Raw genomic sequence first — 23,956 nt, 5'->3', positions numbered from 1 at the left:
CCCCATTTCTTTGATTCTTGCAGCATGTGTTACAGAGCTGCTGCTGCCCATTTGCAGCCTGATGTGTTTATTACAGTCTTCCCAATGGCATCTTGAAGTGTCTTTCAGCTAAAAAATTCATGAGTATTATTGGCTTTCAGTCAGAAAATGGAATATGTCTTCTAGTTACTGTCTAATATACCACTTTAAGGCCATTATACCAAAGTAAATCTAAGAGCATATTGAAAAGGAAGGAATTTTTTAGCTTAAACATTTGTTTATACACTGTACTACTTTTGCGTGGAGTAAGAAACAGCATGAGGCAAGGTAGGTGCTGAAGCCATTTCACTTGGGGGATAGCAGGACAGACTTGCAGGCTGTGTTATTTTCCTTAATCCTGTCTCCAGCTGGAAACCGGTAGTATTTTATTATTGAAAAATCATGTCCTAATAATAGTACTTTGCGTTTGGTTTACTGCAGTTAATAAAAAAAAGTCAGGCATACTGTAAGTTGCTCAGAACTAGTGAAGTTAAACTGAGAATTTGTTTCCAAATAAGACGCCTTTTATTCTATATTTGTAGGAAGTGAGTTTCCTAAAACTTTACAATAATCGAACTGTTGTCACTGTATGAATTAATGTGCAGTTTTACGAGTTTGAATCTGTAGATACATACTGTAATATGTGAGGTAAATTAATATTGTATGAAAAGCAAGCAGTATAACGTTTTGTAAAGATGAAGTTAAAAGTGTTCTTATGATCTAGTTCAAAAGGGTTATAACACTTTGAGAAAAATAATATACCCTCTGACTAGCTACAGTTTATTTTTGAAATACTGTGTAGCATCTTCTGTCACTGTTCAATGCACTAATTGTTTTGCCAGTGAAAAGAAAAAGTCTGATTTTTCTGTGTGCTCTCATTCCCTGCATTTAGTAAATCTACACAGTTCGACTTACATTTGCATGTGTAATGCTCCTTTGTTTGCTTATTTATATGAGGCAACAGTATATCCTTGCATAATCTGTATATTTACTGCAGAGAATATTTATTTGATTCTTGCCAAGAGTTGGGGTCTTGCCAAAACAATGTTTGCTTAGGGTGATTTTGTCCACTTGACATTTTGCAAAGAGGTATTTCCCTTCCTCCGTCAATTCCGTGTTTTTATCTCTGTATCAGCTTACTGACTTCCAAGGTCTGGCCATTCTCTGCTTTCTGCCTTTCTCAGGCATCTACATCCAAAAGCACATTTGGCATATTTGAGCGTTAGATACTGTTTTCTCTTTGACTTATCAGAGACTGGCCCAGAAATTGTTCTTTCTAAAGTAAAGGGTCCCCTCCCGGAACACAGTATACTTTGAGGGAAAAAAATGTTTCGAGTTTAGAATGAGCAAATGTTTTCACTTGTGATAAAGAAATAGTGAATGCATCTTTCACTACTGAGGTGGGCTTCTGAAAAGATTATCCTTTCGTAATTTAATAGAATAGAAGCAGAAAAGCGTTTCAGTGAAGTTTTATTGTACAGCGGCAGTATTGCTTGAGTATTTCTTAGTCTTACAAAGTGTATGAAGAATCAGACTACAGAACACACAGCAATGTCATGTATCTCTTGTAAAAAGAGTTCAGAAAGGACCTGGAAGGCCATGGAAGCTGTAGGAGCCTTTCTGGGCTCGTATCAAGAGCTAGATGATTTATCGGGCATCACCTCCTCTTGTAGGTGTTGATAAGAGAAGTTGTTTCAACAGCTCTTTGTATGTCATTTCATTATAAATTTCATCTCAAAGTAAGGAATTTCAGAGGGTCTAACTTTTAAAAACTATTTCGTGGAACTAGCAATAGAGAGATCTGATGTTGATCACTCATTATGTTTGGATTTCAGCAACAGTGTTATCCTTATTTATTCTTTAACTGAATTTGTTCCACATATAATAAATCTGACAGTTTTACAGGCCTTATTTGGAAGATGGCCAGTACTGATAAAAGATAAAATGCACATTATTGTTTGTATGAAGTCTGGATGATTAACTAGCTTTAATGGTATGAGGCTGTATTGTGAACAACAGCTTTGTTACCTGATAAGTTATGTTGATGAATTTCATGAACAAAGAGTTCAGTTTTTAATTGTGTTGAGGCTTTAACATTGCATTTTGCTTTCTGTCGATATGCTAAGGATATAACTGGCATTGTTCACCCCTCCCAGAATATCGTTACTTTAAAAAAAAAAAAAAAAAAAGCAGGCCTTGATTCTGATGGCTGTAACACTTTACTGTCTAGTTTATACAAGTTGGTATCAGAGGATGTAAGGGAGGAGGTACTGTCACAGTGAGAGCGGGATTATTGTTTGTTGTAGATAACAAGAACGAACAAATTGAAACTCCTTTTCCAGACTTGTCCTTTCACAACCCCCCACATCTGGTAGAAACTGGCTTGTTCTCAATGACTGTAATTACCATCAGATACGACCCAAGAGTTTGCTTGTGTCATTTTTCAGTTTTTGTGATTTACATTGAACAGTTTCAGAACTGAGAGTGAAACGCTCGAGAATTTTAATTTCATGTGAATGTTGAAAACGTGCGGAACCTTTAAGAAACTATTAATTTAGGCCCGCTTACAAAATAAAATAAGATTTCTAAACCTTGAGTGCTGCCCTTCACTATTTTTTTTCCGTCTCTTACCCTTTTACTGGGAATTGATTTTTAACTTTGATCTGTAAAAAATGCATTAAAACTCATCAATCCAGGGATGCCTGGGTGGCTCAGTCGGTTGAGTGTCTGCCTTCAGCTCAGGTCATGATCCCGGGGTGCTAGGATCGAGTCCCTCATCGGGCTCGTTGCTCAGCAGGGAGCCTTTTCTCCCTCTGCCTGCTGTTCCCTGCTTGTGCTCGCTTGCTGTCTCTCCCCCACCCCTGACAAATAAATAATAAACAAACAAACAAAATCTTAAAAAAATAAAACTCATCTATACATAGAGTTTATTTTAGATGATATTTTAGATGATTTTTCTGTGCCTAAGTGCACACTAGTAGTCATAAATCTATGTATTGAATCTGTCGTTCTTTCTCTGTTTTTTATCTGTGTCACTTGCGGGGGGGCGGGATTCACTCACCTAGCTCCAGCACACGTTCCAGTGTGAAATACTGATGCTTGCTGCCAGCCGAGCCTCACCTAAGGCATGAAGAGTATCAGAGTCCTCTAGATAGAGCACCACACTTCTCTTTGAGCACCTCGTTAATGAGGCTCACTGTTATTTATTTGGTTCATCCACTAAGGACCAGGGCATAAATCCACACGTTTGCTCCAGGATTTCATCTACTTCTAGCCCTGTGGCAGGCAAGAAAGAGGCGCCCAGGACCGGCTGCTTGCCGCCTGTCAGCACCTCCACCACCCTCCTCCTTTCTAGGCTTCAGCCCTAAATTTGCTTGCTTGCTTGCTTGCTTCCTTCCTTCCTCTCTCTTTCTTCTTCTTCTTCTTTTTTTCCATCTGAAGTCTTGTCTGTCTTCCCCTGGTTGATGAGCAGTGGTTCAGAGGGAGTATCCCCAGCCTGATGGCCATGGCTGGCAGAGTGCATCCGCCTGCCCCTAATTACTACAGACCCCCTCTTTTTTCTTTCCTTTGGTGGTTTACAGGTTGGTTGGCAGTGTGTATTGGACATACATAGCCTCAGGAAAATTGCTCAGAAAAGAGGACATATGGGGTAGACACCAAAAAATAAGTAAGCACATTCATAAAGTTAATTTTTTTTTATTTTGAGGAAATGTGTTTAAGGTACGATCACATAATAAAGAGAAAATTTAGCCCATAATAACTTATTTTAAGAGGAAATTAAGGGGCACCTGAGTGGCTCAGTCTGTTAAGCGTCTGCCTTCAGCTCGGGTCATGATCCCAGGGTCCTGGGATCGAGTCCCGCATCGGGCTCCCTACTCAGCAGGGAGTCTGCTTCTCCCTCTCCCTCTGCCCCTGCTTGTATTCCTTCTCCTGCTGTCTCTCTCTCTCTCTCTGTGTCAATTAAATAAATAAATCTTAAAAAAAAAAAAAGGAGGAAATTAAGTTACAAATGGAGTGGCTTGTGAGCCAGTGTTGAGTAGAGTCAAGTAAAATATAAACAGTTTACTCAAATGGTTTTCTATCCTTAGACCAGAAATTGTTAGCTCCTTGCTTTGCTCCTTATCTCCTTCTAGCCCTTTAGTTGAAATATATCAGTTCTGTCCCTTCGTGCAACATTACAATTACTAGTATATATGTTTTGGGAAATTTAAGATAGATGATGGCTGAAGCTAATGTTAAATCCCAAAACTGAGTACAGACTTTAAGTAAGATAGTCACTTATATTGTCTTTTGAAAAGCTCTCTGATCTTTCTGATAGTACTGTATTTTTTAATATATATGGTGATACTTTGTGGGGGGCAAATAGCCATTTTCATCAACAGACAATACATATAGCTGCTCTATGGGGCATTTTGTTATATATTGAATGTTATATATTGATGATAAAAATTTACTTGAATTTTTATGATTTATAGAACACTGCTTCCACAGTGAAAATTGTGAAGGTCATTTGTTAAAAGCTTACTGAGATTGGATGGGTAGTATTTTTCCTTACATGCTTATAAGTAAAACCATGAGAACTGTGGTTCCAAGAGAAATGGTGAAAAGGAATGTTCATAGGTATCATCCGAGAAGGGTTTTGGTATTGAGGTTTTTGCTTCACCCGCTGTCCTTTTATACCTCCTGCAATGCCCTGGCTCCCTTCCTCACCATTAGAACGCCTAGACCTTCCTCAAGGTCAGCTCAGTACCTCCCTGTCCCAGCCAGCAGAGTGTTCTTCTTTCTTGGACCTTACAATACGTGGGAGTGTGAGCCAGTTATAGAATACCTTTACCAAGTTTACTTATTGCTGTTTTCCCCATGTACAGATGTATCTCCCTCTTGTTTTCTTCTTGAGAGCAACATTCCTCCTTGTGCTTCTTGAGCACCTAGCCTGACACATAATGAATGAATGAATGACATTGAGATGACATTGACATTGACAATGACAATGACATTGAGGTGAGGGGAAAGAGTCAAGCACGGAGATGCATGCAATCCATATCTTGCACCTTCTCCCTCCTGACCTGTGCTTATGTGAGTACTGGAAGAATGGCTTCTTTGATGAGGAGACCCTTGCCATAACATCTTCGTTAAAAGTAGGGAGTGTATAAGTCTGTGTACAAATCATCCCAGCTCTGACATTTGCTAAGCTGCTCAGCTGCCCTGCGCTGGAGATGCTAATAATTATCCCCATTTAACAGAAAAGGTAATTAAGCCATGAGAGGTAACTTCTTAAGGTCCCACAACTAACCAAGTGGTAGAGCTTGGACATGGATTACGTGCATACAGCTTCTCTGCTCGATTGCCTCTCATAGTCTGTTTTGATGATTAAATCATGGCCAGCAATTGCTTGGTGCAGAAATGCTAAACAAATAGCTAAATACAGATTATACTTATTATCAGCCCCAAACTGTGCCCACGGTACAGGACCTTGGGACTTGGCTACATTGCTCCCACGGCAGGAAACTCAGGCATTAGCTTTCAGATTGTTCCCTCCTGTGTGATCTCTTGAATATAATGTGCAATTGGTGCAGCCTCCCTCAACTGATACAGTGTTTCTTCGTCCTACTTCCACATGACTCTAAAAAAAATTCATTCCTCTGCCCTCTTGGATCAGAGTTGTGACCAGAAGAAATGCTTGTAGGGAGACTGAGCATCGCAGATTTCACGGAGGGAACGCTGGGCAGTTTGATGGGTATGTGACAATGATAAAATGATCGGTGTTTTCTTCGCCCACCTTCCTCTTTGTCCTTTCTTCATGAACCTGTAACTCTCTGGCATTTTTCTGAAGTCCTTGACCTTCTTCTACTGTCTTGCCCTTCCATCCAATTTTTCCAATCCAGAAAGGAAGAAAAGCCACTACAGAAAGTAAAGGAGGGTGAATGTGACTTTAGAAGCCTGGGAGACAGAAGGAAGGGGGAAATAGCAGAGAATTGAAACTGTAAGATTAAAGACTTTTAAATGCTGACTTAATCTTTTTAGGCTGCACTTTTTTTTCTTTTGCTAAGCAGTTATTAAGCACCGTGTGCTTAAGCGACTACATCATTTCCCCAGCGTCTTTGTTAGTCCCTTTGTTTAGTTCTCATAGAATTTAAACCTCTATCACTCTGTTCTTTGCGTATTTAAATGTTATTTTGATTTTACTGATGATGACCAATGTGAACACACTCTCTTACTGTATATCCTTTTATTTTCTTATTGGAAGGAATCCAGCAAGCAGGAGCCAATAATTGTCCTCCTTCGTTAGGGTCAATAATGTTCCCTGATTTTTTTTTTTTTTTAAGTATATTTTAAGACCTTCGGTGATAGCAGCTAGAATTGGTGATAGCAGCTAGAATTAGCTGAGGGAGGGAGCCTCAGGAGTGGCAGGATGTGAGAAAGGAAACTACCGAGGGGAGGTGTGCTTAGGAAGGCGAGCTGCCGGGGAGAGAGGGCTGGGAGGGAGAGGGCGGAGGGCGAGGGCGGAGCATCGAGGCCGCTGCCGCAGGGGTGGAGGGAACTGGAGACTCCACAGGGAGGCGGAAACATCCTCTGTTTGGGGAGCATTGCTTCTGGAGGCCTCGTGCGAGGCCAGGATCTGTGGGTCAGATGTAGCTGGGCGGATTTAGAAACATTCAGCTTACTGGTGGGGCACTGCTTCTTCCCAGGGCTGTCTGTCATGGGTGAGCTATTGCAGCACAGACTTCACATTGGCCAACCCAAAACAGAGACTGGGAGGAGCCCCTTACAACACCTGTAGTTTCCCCATGGTGCAAGATCACTCCTGAAACTGAAGGCGGGCTGCAGAAACCCAGGGCCAGCAGATTGTAGTTCATGGTGCTGCTGAAATGCAATGTCTGCTTAAAGAGTCTGGGCCCAATGAGGTAGGCTTGTTTGCTTTTGAAATGTGAACCTTTACAAATACTTAACTTTTAAACAAGGTAAAAAAAAAATTGAGCCCTTTCATTAGAAGTTACATGTGCATATTAACCAAACAATGTTCATCATCAGTAACTTGTCAAATTTCTGATTGAAGTCGAAGTTCTTTTATTGGTGGTAAATTGATCAGGCACTTTATCATCAGCTCTGTTCTTTTTTTTTTTTTTTTTTTTTTCCCCCCATTTCTTGTTTTAGTTGCTGATATGTGTTCAAGATGAGTGGGATGGGAGAAAACACCTCTGACCCATCCAGGGCAGAGACAAGAAAGCGCAAGGAATGTCCTGACCAGCTTGGACCCAGGTTAGATTCTTGCTGAGAAACAGAATCAGTACTGCCCGTGAAAGCCACATGCATGCAGCATTGACTTGACACCTAATTGAAATACTGTTTGTTTTTCCTCCTTAACCGTTAAACCTTTGAATATGTATTATTTAACTTACATTTGGGTTATGCTGATCAGTTGCAGATTTTATTATTCTTTACAAGAGGACTAAAAGCTACATAGTTCTTCTGATGTCCCCTGTGTACTTGACTATTAAAGCAGGCTTATTATATAATTTTGAGTCTTCCACATTTTCTTTTCTGTTAGATCACAGGAGGTGATAAAGACAAGAACACCCCATAGTAGAATTTGCTGTTAATTTTACACTAAGTTTTATTTTTACTTATTTATTTTTTTGAGTTGGTAACAAAGATTGTGGCCCTTCAGTGAGTAAAACAAGTAATTTAAAGCAAGTTCCATGTCATATATTATGGATGGAAGTGTCAGTTCTAATCTCCATGCAGGGTAATTTAGCATTATCTAGTAAAATTATAAATGGGTATCCTCTTTGAACTAGCAGTCCACTTCTAGGAATTTTCCAGCAGTATGCTTTCACACTGGCAAAATGATAGATACTGAGTTTACTTATTACAGCATTGTTTAATAATTGCAGAAGAGTAGGAAAAACCTCAATGTTTGTAGGGAACTATTTAAACAGCTATGATACCTCCATAACCTGGAATGCAATACAGCTATGAAAAACAATGAAGATGCTTAATGGATTGATATAAAAAGAATCTCTTAAGAACATTGTTATAGAGAAAAACAAGTTTTGAAGCATGTTTATGGAGTACTACCCTTTGTATAAACTACCCCTTTGTATAAACCATTTGTTTTGGGGTAATTATGAAACACTTAAGTGTTGTTAACCCATTTTGGGGGATGAGAACTAGGCTACTAGGTAACAAAGGTAGGAGAGAGACTTCATTCTTTTGATTACTGAAATCATATAAATGATTTTAAAAGTTAAATAAAAGCAGCAGCTTCTATTAAAGTAATAGATCAGATGGAGTAATAGCCAGTAAAAAGATCGGATGGAGAATAACAGGGAAGAGGACTAGGAAAAGTCATTAAGACAGGAAGAAAAGGAGAAAGAGCAAAAATTTTTTATGTTCCCTTTTCCCCTTTTAGTTGCCAAACAGAACAAGTGTATTAAATCGCTACTGTGCGCATTCCAGCCCCCGACCCACGGCTCCACTACGTGGCCTCTAGATTTTCCCGGTACCTCCTGGCTATCCACAACCATCTGTCTGTCAAACTGCCTTTAATGCCTGGAAGTTCCCTCGAGGAGGCAGTTTGATAAAATGGAGACTGTTCCGATGGAGCGCAGTTCTCTTACCTCGTGCTGCGCCAGCGCCGGGGTGCGGTGCAGAGTGCGGTGCGGTGGAGAGACTCCGAACCCTCTCCGGGGCGCTCTCAGGCCTTTGTAACACATTAGCTCCCCTTTCTCACCTATTTGTCATGTGTTTATTCATCTTGCGGGTGGGGGGGGGGTGGTGCTGCTGAAGAGAGGTTGAGGGGGGCTGAGGGGTCCAGATGGGAACTTGGCTCTTCGATGCATTCCATCCATTCCCTGCCTTTCCCTGTACTTAATGAAGTAGAAGTTAGGAATAAAATTGAGACTTAGAAAAACCAAATTCAGGTCTCTGCTCTACCAGTAACTCACTGGGTGATCTTGGACAAATTGTGTAACCACTATGAAATGGAGAAATTGTCTTCTATCTCAGCTTTATTAGTTTATGAAAATAAAGCTAATACTTGGAGGCAAATAGATGGAAGTCTATTACTGAGTACAAATTCTTATCAATTGGTATTATATACAAATAATTATATATTAAAAATACAGAAAGCTGCTACATTAAACAACTACATTTCTTACTTATTGTATTGTTTGAATGTCATTTAGTGGGTCCTCTACTAAAAAAAAAGGTGTGTGCTGTTATTATCAAAGGGAACTTGCTGTTTTGTCGAGTTCAAATGCGAAGATCTTGCCAATTTTTATTTTTCCCTCTCTTGCATTAACTTTTTAAAACTTTAGTTGAACTTGGACCATTTGTGTATATTTTGCACGTCATTCAGCTTGGACAGTTAACAAATACCCTAGGTCAGTTTCGCTTTTGTTTCTGGCTGTACTGTGGTTTTTTGCATTATCTAAAAAAATTGTTTGGTTTGATTACCAACATTCTAAAGAAGTCTATGAAATCATGGAGATTTACTTTTATCTTTTTATGCTTTACCAAAAATCCCTGCCAATTTATTTATTCCTATTATAACTAGGTTAGGTTCCCTTTCTTCTTTTACTAATCTTAAAATTTTATAACATAATCTCCCTTACCTTTCTAAAACGTTCCTCTATGTATTCAACAATAAATTTGATACCTACTTCTACCAAGTGTTGTATTAAGCACAGTGATGAGCAAATCGTCCTGAGCCTTATCATTGTGAAGCTTACTGTCCCGTGGGAGACATGATGCACGTTGAACAAATGATCACACAATTAAATCTATAATCATGTACTGGGGTGAGTTTGATTTCAAAAAAACATGCAACACTTAGGGCAAATTGAGGGTTTTTTCCCCCCAAAGTACCTCCATGTTTATGTAAGTAACTTTTGTTTGCTATCTTTGTATTAGAACTTGTTTAACATGCTTACATTTTTTATAATAGCTTTTTTTCAAATTCATAATAAAAACATGTATCTCCTTTTTAGTCCCAAGAGGAGCACTGAGAAACGTAATCGTGAACAGGAAAATAAATATATTGAAGAACTTGCAGAGCTGATTTTTGCAAATTTTAATGATATAGACAACTTTAACTTCAAACCTGACAAATGTGCAATCTTAAAAGAAACTGTGAAGCAAATTCGTCAGATCAAAGAACAAGGTAAGAGGACTGAATTAATATTTTGGGGACTTGAGCCAGTTTCTGTTTTTTCATGTGTGAGAAGTCCCTTCAGAGTCCCTTTAATCCATTTCTTATGCTTAAATTATTGATGAGGAAATGATGTCACAGCGCAAGATGAATGTAAGTATCACTTGCAGTGGTTTATAAATAGGCTTTATATAAAATTCAGCAATTCCCTAAAGACAGAGGAGACTGAGGTGAGACAGGGTGATGTAACTTTTCATCTAGTAAAACTCAATTAGGTGCCCACTGATTCTCCTCCCCTACCTTGGAATTTTCATTGCTTGCACAGCAAGTGACTGTCATAATTTGCAAGTGAGGAGCCAACTACAGATGGAAACCAGAAGTAAGGAAGTGAGCCACCTCCTGTTTCAGCTAGTCAGCATATTTGATTAAGTCTGAGCCTCAACTGGCCATGCCGCTAGATTAGAATTTCATATCCTGAATGACAAGAGATTTGAAAGGCTCAAGCTTCCAGTCCGAATTCTTTTGTGAAGTTGAAACAGAGAACATGACAGCTTTGTTCCTGGGGTTTTTCTTTTTTTCTGAGATCATTTTCTGCCTCTCTTCTTTGAAGAAAAAAAAAATTTAAGAAAATACTATTTTAAAAAACACATTGGACTTTGTGGTGCCAAAAAAAAAAAAAAAAATCAGTATTAGGCAAGTATGAACAGTGTCTGGGTGCTTAGGGCCAATATATGCTCTTAAAGTATTCATACTCTGCTTTCCTTCAGGGCTGGGGAGATTATTATCTCTTGTAATCTGTTCTTGAATGCATCCTCTAGAGTTCATTTTTTTTAATCTACCTTTTATGTGATATTCAAAAGAGGCAGATTTTAGAAAAATAATGTCTTTGTGCAGGTATATGACCTGAAACTTCCCATCTGTCATAAAATCGTAGCTACCTATTTGCATATCATCATTACAGCTTTTTTCATTTTTATACATTTACTATTAAGCTAAGTTTTATATAAAACAGTTTTACAAATGTAGTTCTGTCTTCTAAGAAGTTAAAAATATATGCCTAACATACACAACACAGTTTCTAATACCAGCCCACTCTGAAAATCAGTCTTTATTTCCTGGTTTCTCAACCAAAATTCTGTAACTCGGCACTTAACATTCCATGAGTTTCTGCTCTCAGTGCCTGCCTCAGTTTCCCTTCATCTCTTTCTTCTTCTGTCTGTTCCCTTTGAGATCCACTAGTTATCAAAAACTCAGTTTAATCTCAATTTTGAATCTTCATTTTTTGGGTATCAGCAAATGGATAGAATAATATTCCTACAGCTCTTAGGAGAAATAATTGGTTAAAGTTTCATAGTGCTTTGAAGTTGCTGTATCTCTAGTTGCTGATATTACGGTGGAGAAATCAAGCTGCTTGTTTCAGGTTTCTGAAGATTTTGAATGATACAATTTTGTCAACATTGCATGTTAGGCAGGACTTTCACACTTTAAAACAGTTATATATATTTTTTTACTATCAAGGTCTTTCACAAGGTTTTAAAAGTTTTGCAAAACCTTGGTAATTCCCCTTTCCAACCATAAGACACGTTAAGATGTGTCACGCTGGGACTCTGCCATACTCTTACTGTAGGTTTAATCATAAGGCTGCATACCACAACCACCCAAGAAGCAGCAGCAATAAACACCCTGTCATGTCTTATTCTTATAATGTTCCTATTTGAAAAATAATGTGTTTTGAAAAGGGAAGCAGAAATTAAAAACCAAATGAAAAACACAGATACACTTTCATGTTCTAATCTAATATTTAAAAAATATTTTTTGTTTAACAAATTGTTTTTTAGAAAACAGCAGGACTTCAGAATTAAATCAGACAGAAGCCTTGGTATGAATCCTGGGTCTGCCACTGACAAGCTCTTTGAACCTGGGCAAATTATTTTCTCTCTCTGAAACTCCGTTTCCTCATACAGAATTTAGCAGTCACAATATTGAGGTTGTGCGGTTGTTGAAATCATGAGCTATGTAAATGCACTCAGCAAATACCTGTCACAGTGAAGGTTTGGTAGGTATTCAGTAAATACCCTTTTCACATTAAGCAGGAAGTCGCCTTCTTTTCTTCACATATGCTAGGGTCTTCAGTGAGCTCTTCCTTCAGATGGAGAATGGGAAATAAAAACGGTGGGGAAGTAGGTTATGAATATCCTTTCCTATAGGGTCATTTGAAGAACGTAAGATTTTCTGAGGCCAGAGAACTCTGCATAGCCTTTGCGTACCACTCCCCGGCCACCTCTATTGAGGCCAAGCTTGGTTTGTCTCCGCAGTGGAGGGCCAGCTGAGGTTCAAGAGCAACGCATAAGTCATACCCGAGCCCTTCTCTCGCATTCTTTGTGCCCAAAAGATCCCCCTTTGAATCAGTATAAATAAAGCCCATCCATCATCTTTCCAACGTTTCCAAACTTCATTTGTATTTCAGTCGCAAGTCTCAGATTGAATAACATCATAATTGTGCTAGAGCAGGTAGACTGGATTGCATGGGGAGCCATGGTAAAGAATCCACATCAGGAAAGCCAGGTTTGTATTTAAGGTGCCCTCCAGTGTCAAAAGCTCAGGGAGATGAGCCAGGCATGCTGGGGTTTTTCTCGCGAGTCTACTCTGTCATCAGCTGTTCCTCAAGTTCCCATCCACTTTATAAATAGAGGAGAGAAGAAAGGATATTTTAAAATGGCCTAAACGATGGGAATTTGGAGGGAGAATTGCCAGCTATTTAAATAAGTCAGCATTCTCCTGTATATAGCACGCTATGAGACACATGTCTGACAGATGCCAGCCCTCCAACAGCATGCACACTGCAGTGGATCTTGCAGGAGCAAAGCAGATAGACACGGTGTGGACTTAAGCCCTTACACCAGCTTTGTGATATTGAAGTATGAGGTTTTGTCCTATTTGAGACGATGTTGATAATGTTTAAAACTTCTGGCTCCTATAACATACAATAATAGTCCATAAATAGTAAATAACCTTTTTTTCGTAATTAGGGAGGCTAATATTGCTTCTGTTCCACAGAAGAGTAATAAGTAGTATGAAAAATACAAATGATTTAATTGGGAATTATTGTGTCGAACTTCATACTCCTTAGCTGGAAACTTAAATAAAAATTTCTATGGAAAACACCTAGTAATTCATATGCTCTTAAAAAATAAAATTGAGGGGGCGCCTGGGTGGCTCAGTTGGTTAAGCGACTGCCTTCGGCTCAGGTCATGATCCTGGAGTCCCAGGATCGAGTCCCGCATCGGGCTCCCTGCTCAGCGGGGAGCCTGCTTCTCCCTCTGACCCTCCCCCCTCTCACGCTTGCTCTATCTCATGCTCTGTCTCAAATAAATAAATAAAATCTTTAAAAAATAATAATAATAAAATAAAATTTGAGGGACTCCTGTGTGGCTCAGTCGGTTAAGCAGCTGCTTTCAGCTCAGGTCATGATCCAGGGGTCCTGGGATCGAGTCCCACATATGGCTCTGTGCTCAGTGGGGAGTCTGCTTCTCCCTCTGCTGCTACCCCCTGCTTGTGCTCTCTCTCTCAAATAAATAAATAAAACCTTAAAAAAAAAAAAAGAAAAGAAACAGACTATCTAAAAGACCATTCTAGTTTCTCATTGTGATTACTCTAATGATACAGTTCTGATTTTAGTGCTATTTTGAGAACATTGGGATTCCAGATTGCTTTGTACTTGTGAATTTCTCCTAAAACTGAAAATAACATTTAAAAAAGTAAGTACTTTAAGAGAAGGTGAGGCCCTGTGGTATGCTAGAGTCAACTCTTATCAACCAATGAAAACCAGTTTCTCAGTTTCAAGAATTTTGTAAGCCAACTGATGAGCACAGCCATTATTAAAAATTATACAGATGTAAAAAAAAATTACACAGACTTACAATTAAATTATATTTTAAAAAAGCAAGGAAGACTAAAACTTATCATTTTCTAATTATCCTAGTGCATTTTGCCATTATCTATGCACTAGAGGCTCTTGGCATCTTGTATCATCTGCATAATAGAAATACTATGAAGTGGTGGCTACTCTGCATCTCTTCCTAAGTCCAAATTCAATAATGTCACCATGCCTGATTTCAGATACAACAGTATTGACACCCTGGAAATCTAGTAAACTCTACAAATCAAAGCTTGATTTATTGTTTTGCTGGCTGTCATTTTAGATTTAAAAAGTAAGAGAGATTTTGAGGAAAAGAAATTAAGGAGAAAATGTTAATAATTACCATCTGACATTTTTTTTTAACCATCTGACATTAAGTAGCCATTATGTGCATATACAAAAGATAATATCCAGTTCATCAAAAAAAGTCACTCACAGATTGACAATTGCATTTCTTCATTCAGCATCTTTGTCTTACTTATTAACGTAAATGAAAATTTCAACCAATATTCATATTGGAACTATTTTTCATCCATTGTAATTATAGGTTGGTTGCAATCCAAAAATTTGGCAAACATTCACAGAAGCATTCTGTAAGAATCAGTTGGCTATATGGAATTGACAATAAAGAGTGTTGTATTATCATTTATAGATTATATGCTACACATCCTTTATACTAGTAAAATTTGTAGTAAACATGATGCTTACTATTTTTCCCCCAAAGAGCTGGGTTTTTAAGTATTTCCCAGTATACCGCTTATAGCCATGGAGGTGGGCAGGTTGTATTATAGATGTAGGTGAATCAGATTCATAAACTAACAGGATTATTTAAGAATTCAAGAAAATAGTAATGGAAACAACCTACTCTTAGCCCATAAAAGTTCATGTGGAGTCTATTAAAATTATGTTTTTCTTTCCTATTCTTTTTTTACCATGTTAAATGCATGACGTTCTTGTGGTGGAAATTGTCATTCAAAGCTGAAGCCTGAGCTTGAGCTGTTAGCTGTCATGAAGCAAAGTAAGCAGAAAGGCTCTGATAACAGATGTTTTTCAGGGATAGGATTTCTATAAATCAGGCTTTTGGGGTGATGCTCCTAGGCCTTGGTTATGTAGCATGTGTTGAAACCTTAGGGTGATGGCAGGGTCCTCTAGCTCACTGGAAAGGGTAGGTTAGGGAATTCAGCGTCTCTTGGATATGCCCTTGTAGATACTCACATACCGAAGACAGTGTTTTGGGTTGCCAGTGAGTATTTATGATAGTACAAACTCTTGATTATTTGGAGAACAAGTGGGAGACCGATAATGACATATAATTTAACTTTTTTAAACAATGGTCCCCTATTCACTATATAACGTTTGAATTTCAGTTGTCAACTTTTTTTATTGTATCTTCTTCTAAAAGTGCTGATGATAATTAAATGGCCAAAGTTAGCCAGCCAGATGTCAAAGTGGGCCATCAGAGTAGACTGTGCAGTCAACCCGTGCAAGCCCCAAACCCAGTTGGCAGATTGTTAAAATAATCCGTGTAATAAACCCGTTAAGATCATGAGCTTTATCTGAAATCACATGAACCCAGTCTCTCTCCTCCCCAATTGTATGACCACGTGCAGGTTTCTTAACATCTTTGGGCCTTTACTTCCCAGTCTGTAAAAAGAGGGTAATAATACCCACTACCTAAAGCCCTTTGAAGAATATGTTCGATAGTGTTTATATAGGATTTAATCTAGTGCTTGGCACATAGACTTACTAAACAGTAGTTATTACTCTTATTATTGCTTTTGACATCTGTACTTGGAATCCTCATCCAAACAGACCTAGGTTTTTTTCCTGAGGACTCAGTCAGTACTAAGGAAACAAGTAGATTTTGGATATTTGTTAAAATTTTAAGCCTTAATGTTCTTACAGTGTTGATTCTTTTTAATTTTAATATAGAAATAAGTAAACAAAAGCTATCAAATTATGTAGTCAGGCCAAAAAATACACATAACAAATGTGTTGGTATGATTATATCTGGATCCTTCCCTCTGACTCTGTTGCTCCTGCTGGACCTTGTTGGCACCTGCTTGTCCCTGTTACCTGAGTGGCATTTTCAAGAATCTTGCTTTAAGGAGAACTAAAGAGGGCAGAGTCTTGGCAGTTTTTATTTCATCCTTATTTACTTCAACACAGGAATGAATCTGGCTGGCCCTAGCTTACTCTTGAAGATCTGAAACTGTTACATGTTTCCATACATCTAGTAATAATGCAGACTTTATTTCATTGATAATATAATCTGTGATTGGCATTATGTTCTTGGTATTGCAATTTCTAATAAAGGTATTTTTCTACTGATCTATGTATAATTCACTTTCATATTTTTATGTGGATTAATGGCTCATATTATTAATGAAATCCTTAAAATTAGCGAGCGGGTGTGGAATGCCTGCTCTCATTTCTTCTGAGGATCCCCACCCCCTTTTTTTCTTAGGTATATGGAAGGGGTTTTTTTGTTTGTTTAACAGCTTTCAGATGGAGAGGATTTAGGTAATTTAATGTACCCTAATGCTTTAGGACTTTAACAGTTTTTGACATGAGCTGTAATTTCAAGACTTAAACTAGCTTCCTTACTCTACAGAAAATAGACATCCTTTCTTTTCTTGATCATCTACTGCTATGAAAAGAAATTAATTTCTGAGGGGCTCCTGGATGACTCAGTCTGTTAAGCGTCTGCCTTCAGCTCAGGTCATGATCCCAGGGTCCTGGGATCGAGTCCCACATTGGGCTCCCTGCTCATTGGGGAGTCTGCTTCTCCCTCTGCCCCTTCTCTCACTCGTTCTCTCAAATAAATAAAGTCTTTAAAAAAAAAAATTAATTCTGACCCTGCACTCTGTGTGTTGATTTCATTCAAAAGCAAGCATCATTTAGTAAATGTTTTATTGAGTAAATACTATATGCAAGACATACTGTTCTTCACTAGGCGGGAATCCAACAATCACTAAATAACGTGATTCTTTCCCTTGGAGCTTTCACTCGTTTGGGGGGACATCAGCTTGCAGACACTAACTGTGGAACTATAGGGGACAGTGGAAATAAGTATGATGACAAATGCTGGTAAAGACTTATTTATTTGAGAGAGGAAGTGGGATGGGCACAGATGGAGAGGGAGAGAGAGAGAATCTCAAGCAGACTCCACGCTGAGCACAGAGCCTGACACGGCACTCAATCTCATGACCCTAAGATCAGGACTTGAGCTGAAATCAAGAGTTGGATGCTCAACCAACTGAACCACCCAGGCGCCCCTAGGAATTCCTTCCTTCCTTCCCTCCCTCCCTCCCTCCCCCCTTCCTTCCTTCCTTCCTTCCTTCCTTCCTTCCTTCCTTCCTTCCTTCCTTCCTTCCCCTCCTTCCTTCCTTCCATCCTTCCTTTTTAAAGATTTTATTTGTTTATTAGAGAGAGCAAAGGCAAGGGTAGGGGAAGGTGAGAGGGAGAAGGAGAAGCAGACGCCCCGCTGAGCAGGTAGCGTGATGCAGTTTTCCATTCCAAGACCCTGAGATCATGACCTGAGCTGAAGGCAGCCCTTAGAGTTTTCTATGTATAGTATCATGTCATCTGCAAATAGTGACAGTTTTACTTCTTCCTTAACAATCTGGATGTCTTTTTTCTTGTCTGCTTGCTGTGGCTAGGATTTCCAGTACTACATTGAATAAAAGTGAGAGTGGACATCTTTGTTTTGTTCCTGATATTAGAGGAAAAGCTCTCAGCTTTTCACCATTGAATATGATGCTAGCTGTGGGTTTGTCGTGTCATGTATGACCTTTATTATGTTGAGCTATGTTTCCTCTATACCCACATTATTGAGATTTATCATCAGTGGATGTCCAGTTTTGTCAAATACTTTTTTTGCATTTTAGACTGATCATATGATTTCTACTCCTTATTTTGTTAATGTGCTGTATCACGTTGATTGATTTGCAGATACTGAACCATCCTTGCATCCCTGGAATAAATCCCACTTAATTGTGGCGAATGATCCTTTTAGTGTATTGTTGAATTAAGTTTGCTGATATTTTGTTGAGGATTTTTGCATCTATGTTTATCAGTGTTTGGTTTTAGTGTCAAGGCAATGCCTGCCTCGTAGAATGAATTTGGAAAAATTCCTTCCTCTTCAATTTTTTTGGAATAGTTTGAGATGAATAGCTGTTAACTCTTCTTTAAATGTTTGGTAGGATTCATCTGTGAAGTCATCTGACCCTAGACTCTTGTTTATTAGGAGTTTTTTGATTACTGATTCAATTTCATTACTAGTAATCGGTCTGTTCAGATTTTCTATTTCTTTCTGATTTCAGCTTTAGAAGACTGTATATTTCTAGGAATGGATCCATATCTTCTGGACAGTCTTAATTTGTTGGCATATAAATTTTCATAATAGTCTTTTACAGTCTTTTTATTTCTGGGCTGTCAGTGGTGACTTTTCCTCTTTCATTTCTGATTTTATTTGAACCCTCTTCCACCCCCCCTTTTTTTGATGAGTGTGGCTAAAGGTTTATCAATTTTTATCTTTTCAAAGAAGCATCTCTTAGTTTCATTGATCTTTTCTGTTATTCTTTTAGTCTCTATTTAACTTATTTCCACTTTGATCTTTATTATTTCCTTTTTTTGTTCTTTTCTAGTTTCTTTAGGTGTAAGTTTGGAGCGTTTATTTGAGATTTTTCTCATTTCTTGAGGTTGGCCTGTATCTCTCAGAACTGCTCTTGCTGCATCCCAAAGTTTTTGATCCATTTTGTTTTCATTTTCATTTATCTCAAGGCAATTTTTTATTTCCTCTTTGATTTCTTTGTTGACCCATTTTTTTGTTTAGTAGAATGTTTAGCCTCCACATATTTGCTTTCTTTTTTCTTTTGTTTCCCCTCCAGTTTTCTTCTTGTAATTGATTTCTAGTTTTTCACTACTATTAGAAAAGATGCTTGATATGACTATAGTCTCCTTAAATTTTTTGACATTTGTTTTGTGACCTAACCTGATTTGTCCTAGAGAATGTTTCTTGTGTAGCTGAAAATAATGTATCTTCTGCTGTTTTGGGATGGAATGTTCTGTATATATATCTGTTAAGTCCAGCTGGTCTGAAGTGTCATCCAGAGCCACTGTTAACCTGTTGATTTTCTGTCTGGGTGATCTGTCCATTGATGTAAGTGGGATGTTAAAGTCCCCTACTCTGATTGTATTCCTGTCAGTTTCTCTCTCTATGCCTGTTAATATTTGTTTTATATTTTTAGGTGTTCCTGTGTTGGGTGTGCAGATATTTACAATATCTCGTTGAATTGATCATGCCCTTCTTTGTCTCTTGTTATAGTCCTTGTTTTAAAGTCTATTTTGTCTGATACAAATATTGCTACCCCGATTTTTTTTTTTTTTTTTGCTTCCATTTGGGTGGAATATCTTTTTCCATCCTTTCACTTTCAGTCTACATGTGTCTTTAGGTCTGAAATGAGTCTCTTGTAGGCAGCATTAGAGATGGATTTTGTTTTTTAATCTTTTCAGTCACTCTAGGTCTTTTGATTGGAGCATTTGGTCCATTTAAAGTGATTATTGATAGATATGCGCTTATTGCCATTATATTAATTGTTTCTTAGTTGTTTTTGTAGGTCTTTGTTTCTTTCTTCTGGAAAAGTGAGACTAATAGGTGAGAGAGTTAGGGTTGGAGCAGAGGAACCTGAGCAAAGGCACAGGAGCCCTCAAAGGCATAGACTGGGTGTGAAGGCAGACTGTTTAGCTACAGAATAGGCTATTTTGAAGCATTTGGTTGAATTTGAGGCTGAAAAGGGCAGGTCAGAGCCAGATGGGACAGTAAGTAAAGTACTGTAAGCAATATTGAAATTTGGAGAAGGTGACATAAAGTGAGAGACTCTTAGCAGTCTTTATCAGAGTTGACTTGAAGTTGTCTACCATGGTCTCTAGATTCTAGAAATACTGGAAATGGGAAACTTTTTTTTAATACTGCTGACTTAAGGGGTTTGGGGCAGGGGGAAGGCACATAACTAATAAAACAACAATAACAAGAAAAAACTAAGTTAAAACATGCTAGAGAACTACAAAATACCTTACTCATCTTTAACAAGAAATATTTTATACATAACCTTTTATTCATTTTTATAACTTGTTGAGGGGCGTAGAAGGAGTAGGAAGGAAGTGAAGAGGGATAAGGACAAGATGGAAAGGTAGTAAGCGAGAGCCACAAAGACATACCAACAGAGAGCCTGACAAAGACAAGGAAGAGCAACATACTCAGAAGCATACATGTTCACGTTTAAACATGAAGATAAATTTTTTTTTTAAGATTTTATTTATTTATTTGACAGAGACACAGCAAGAGCGGGAACACAAGCAGGGGGAGTGGGAGAGGGAGAAGCAGGCTTTCCGTGGAGCAGGGAGCCCGATGCGGGGCTCGAACCCAGGACCCTGGGATCATGACCTGAGCCGAAGGCAGACGCTTAACGACTGAGCCACCCAGGCACCCCAAAGATAAATTTTTAATATAAAATTTTATTTTGTAGTCTCATATGACATTGTCATGAATGACTTAAAGCATCGTCTTTTTTTAAAGATTTATTTATTTGAGAAAGAGGGAGGGTGCGCGCTCATGTGGAGGGAGGGGCAGAGGGAAACAAGCAGACTCCCCGCTGAGCACAGAGTCCAATGCGGGGCTTGATCCTAGGACCCTGAGATCATTACCCGAGCTGAAATCAAGTCGGACACTTGACTGACTGAACCATCCAGGTGCCCCCAAGCATGGTCTTATTTGACAACTGTGAGCACTTAGGTAAGAGCCGTTGGCTTTAGCTCCCGGTGTCAGCCCTCACCTTCTGCTTAAATCCCACCCCATCTTTAGTGAAGAGTGCCCACACTTGTGTCCTGGCTGCCCAGCCTTCTCCTGTCCTTGTCAGCAGGAGATGAATCGGTATGCTCCCCACGCCGGCCTCTTCTGCTGGGACTGTCCCACACGACAGTCAGCTAAAAGTGCTCTCTAAAAGCCCCGTGAGGGGAATCGGGTTGATACTTCTGCCTCAACTTCAGTGACTGCTAATAGGCCCTGTGACAGAGTCCAGGAGAGGAACCCGCACCGCAGCACACCGGTCCGTCTGATCCATTTCCAGGCCCGTCATACTCCCCCTTGCTCCAGCCCACAAACTCCATGAACCCTCACCCCTCCCCCACAACTGGCCCTGGCACAGCCTGCACACACATGCACAGTCTCTTGCCTCTGGGTCTTCTGCCTGGAGTGCTTCCCTCCTCTTCCCCCTTAGCTGTTGACTGTAGCCCACCGTTAGTAGTCCAGTAGGGTGGAGTATTACAACCACTTTCGGTTTGTAAAACACCGTGAAAGGGGATCTAGCTGGTGAGAGACCCTCCAGTGGCAAGGTGCCTTTACCAGGACCCCACATCTAGCCTGTTTAGCCCACTACTTGTTCTTACGTCCCATATCCTCAGTTGTGTATACCCTCGGACTGCTGCCCGAGACCACTCACTGTTGCTAACCCATATTTTGGGGGTTTTGCTTTTGCATCATTATTCATACTCTTTCCTCCCTCCTATCCTGTTTCCATCTATTCCCACTAGAGTCTTAGTGTTCATTCTTCAAGGTTCGTCTCAAATACTGCTGTCTTAACAAAGAACTTCTTAGCCCCCAATCAGTAGAGGCTCATCTCCTTTGAATCTCCATTATCATTTCTTTCTTCTGATTAGTTTTTATGTGGGTTTTTCCTTTTTCTTTCCCAACTGAATGACAAATTCCTTGATGTCAGAGATCATATCTACTTATCACTCACACCTGTGGCATTTCTGAGCACAGTGTTTGTTCTTAGTCTTAAAGTCGTAAAATAAATGTCTTAAAATTTTCTGATGCCTAGCTTTTATCTAGCCATGTATAATAGCTTTATATTGGGGGAAATAGCACCCCAGTTTAAGAATTTGAAATTTTTATTCTAATAATTGAGTAAGTACATTCTGTCTCTTGTACAAGGATGATAAATTATAACCTCTTTTGCGACAGATAGTATTTATAATACTTTAGTTTGTCTCCTGAAAGTGTGTTTGTGTCTCCTCAAGTGCATTTGGTAAACTTTTAACTTTCTTAGGCTCTAGTAAGTTTAGTTCTTGAGACCGTCTTAACATAAGGATGACAAATCTGCACAACTTGTCAATTAGAACGTATTTTGAAAAGCCGGGTGGGGGAGTATTTTATAGTTTTTGTAATTTTATTATGATCTTCAATTAATTTGGGATATTTTCCCTGATTTTAAATAGACATATTGTGTTAGGCTAGGATATGTACGAAATGGAAAGCACACTCACTTTTATATTTAGTGCTGTGTGATACTGGATGTATTGGTTTTGAAAGAACTCATATCTAAGATTTTGTCAGACACGTTTAAATTTCCATGAGCTACAGTTACCTCTAATTCATTCTTCTTAGTTTGAAGAATGATATAATTTTTGAGAAATGAATTAAATATTTGGGATGTGGTAGGGAGAAGAGAACAAGAGTTTCCAGTTGCATTATAATTTGCTTATTATATAAGTGTGTCTGTATATATAATTTATTCACTACTAAAGATTAGAAATGGCTTATTACAATCAGATTTATGTATAGTGACTACATTGGAATAAATAAAAGATATAGAGCACGAATACCAGTATTTGGTAATTGTGTCATTCTCTGCTTGGTTTAGGTTTAAAGTACATTTTTCTTAGTTTTTTTTTTTTTTTTTTTTTTTTTTTTTAAACAGATGAGTAAGAACAAGGCTATTTTCCCAAACTGCTTTACTAGTAGAATGAAGAAGAGGGAAATGTGACTGTTTCTGTGTATATTAGGTTAAGATAATTTTCAGACTAAAATGGATTATACAGTAATAAATTATTGGACATGCAACTATTGTAATTGATCTTTCTGAGGAGACTTTTTTCTGGGTTGATGAGGGTTTTTTTGGTTTTGTGTGTGTGTTTTGGTGCTAAGAAAAAAACACATAACATAAATTTACCCTCCTAGCAATTATTAAGTGTACATTATTGTATTAACTATATGCACCCTGTTGTACAAGAGGCCTCTAGAGCTTTTTCCTCTTGCATGGTGGAAACTCTGTACCCATTGAATAACTTGCCATTTCCCCCTGACCCCCAACCCCTGGGAACCACCTTCCACTTTTTGTTTCTATGACTTTGACTATTTTAGATGCCTACCATAAGTGGAATCATGAAGTATTTGTGTCTTTGTGATTGGCTTATTTTACTTAGCATAATTGGACTCAAGGTTCATCCCTGTTGTCGTGCATGTCAGGATTTTTTTTTCTTTTTAAAGGCTAAATAGGGGCGCCTGGGTGGCTCAGTTGGTTAAGCGTCTGCCTTCGACTCAGGTCATGGTCCCAGGGTCCTGGGATCGAGCCCCACATCAGGATCAGGCTCTCTGCTCGGTGGGAAGCCTGCTTCTCCCTCTCCCACTCCCCCTGCTTGTGTTCCCTCTCTCGCTGTGTCTTTCTCTGTCAAATAAATAAATAAAATCTTTAAAAATAAATAAATAAATAAATAAATAAAAGCTAAATAATATTCCATTATATGTATATACCAAATTTTCTTTTTCCATTCATCCATCAGTGGACATTAAAGTTGTTTTCACATCTTGTTATTGTGAACAATGTCTCAATGAATGTGTGTATGCAAATATCTCTTCAAGACTTTGTTTTCGATGCTTTTGGCTAAATATCCAGAAGTGGGATTGCTGTGTCATATGGTAGTTCTGTTTTTAATTGTTTGAGGAGCCTTCATACTCCATCATATGTTTTCCATAGCATTTGCACCATTTTGCAATCCCACCAACAGTGCACAAGGGTTCCGGT

The 23,956-nt window shown here is 38.7% G+C and overlaps 1 protein-coding gene across 9 annotated transcripts in view; it reads left to right on the top strand.

The window, feature by feature from the left end:
* Nucleotides 1-23,956, top strand: part of NCOA2 (nuclear receptor coactivator 2) — a 283,320-nt gene that overhangs the window by 175,909 nt on the left and 83,455 nt on the right. For 7 of the 9 annotated variants that reach the window (XM_081816099.1, XM_081816104.1, XM_081816095.1 and 4 more), the window contains 2 exons: nt 7,174-7,278; nt 10,011-10,183. In XM_081816099.1, coding sequence (XP_081672225.1) covers nt 7,193-7,278; nt 10,011-10,183 — 259 coding nt within the window. In that variant the 5' untranslated portion in view covers nt 7,174-7,192. Of the gene's footprint in view, nt 1-5,677; nt 5,756-6,670; nt 6,924-7,173; nt 7,279-10,010; nt 10,184-23,956 lie in introns of those variants that run through there. The other 2 variants (XM_081816102.1, XM_081816103.1) reach the window with 2 other exon arrangements.

The sequence above is a fragment of the Leptonychotes weddellii genome, chromosome 4, assembly GCF_054177405.1.
Source record: "Leptonychotes weddellii isolate Sample4059 chromosome 4, ASM5417740v2, whole genome shotgun sequence".
NCBI lineage: Eukaryota > Metazoa > Chordata > Mammalia > Carnivora > Phocidae > Leptonychotes > Leptonychotes weddellii.
Note: the sequence above shows the minus strand (reverse complement) of the source record. Positions and strands in the feature narration are given on the sequence as shown.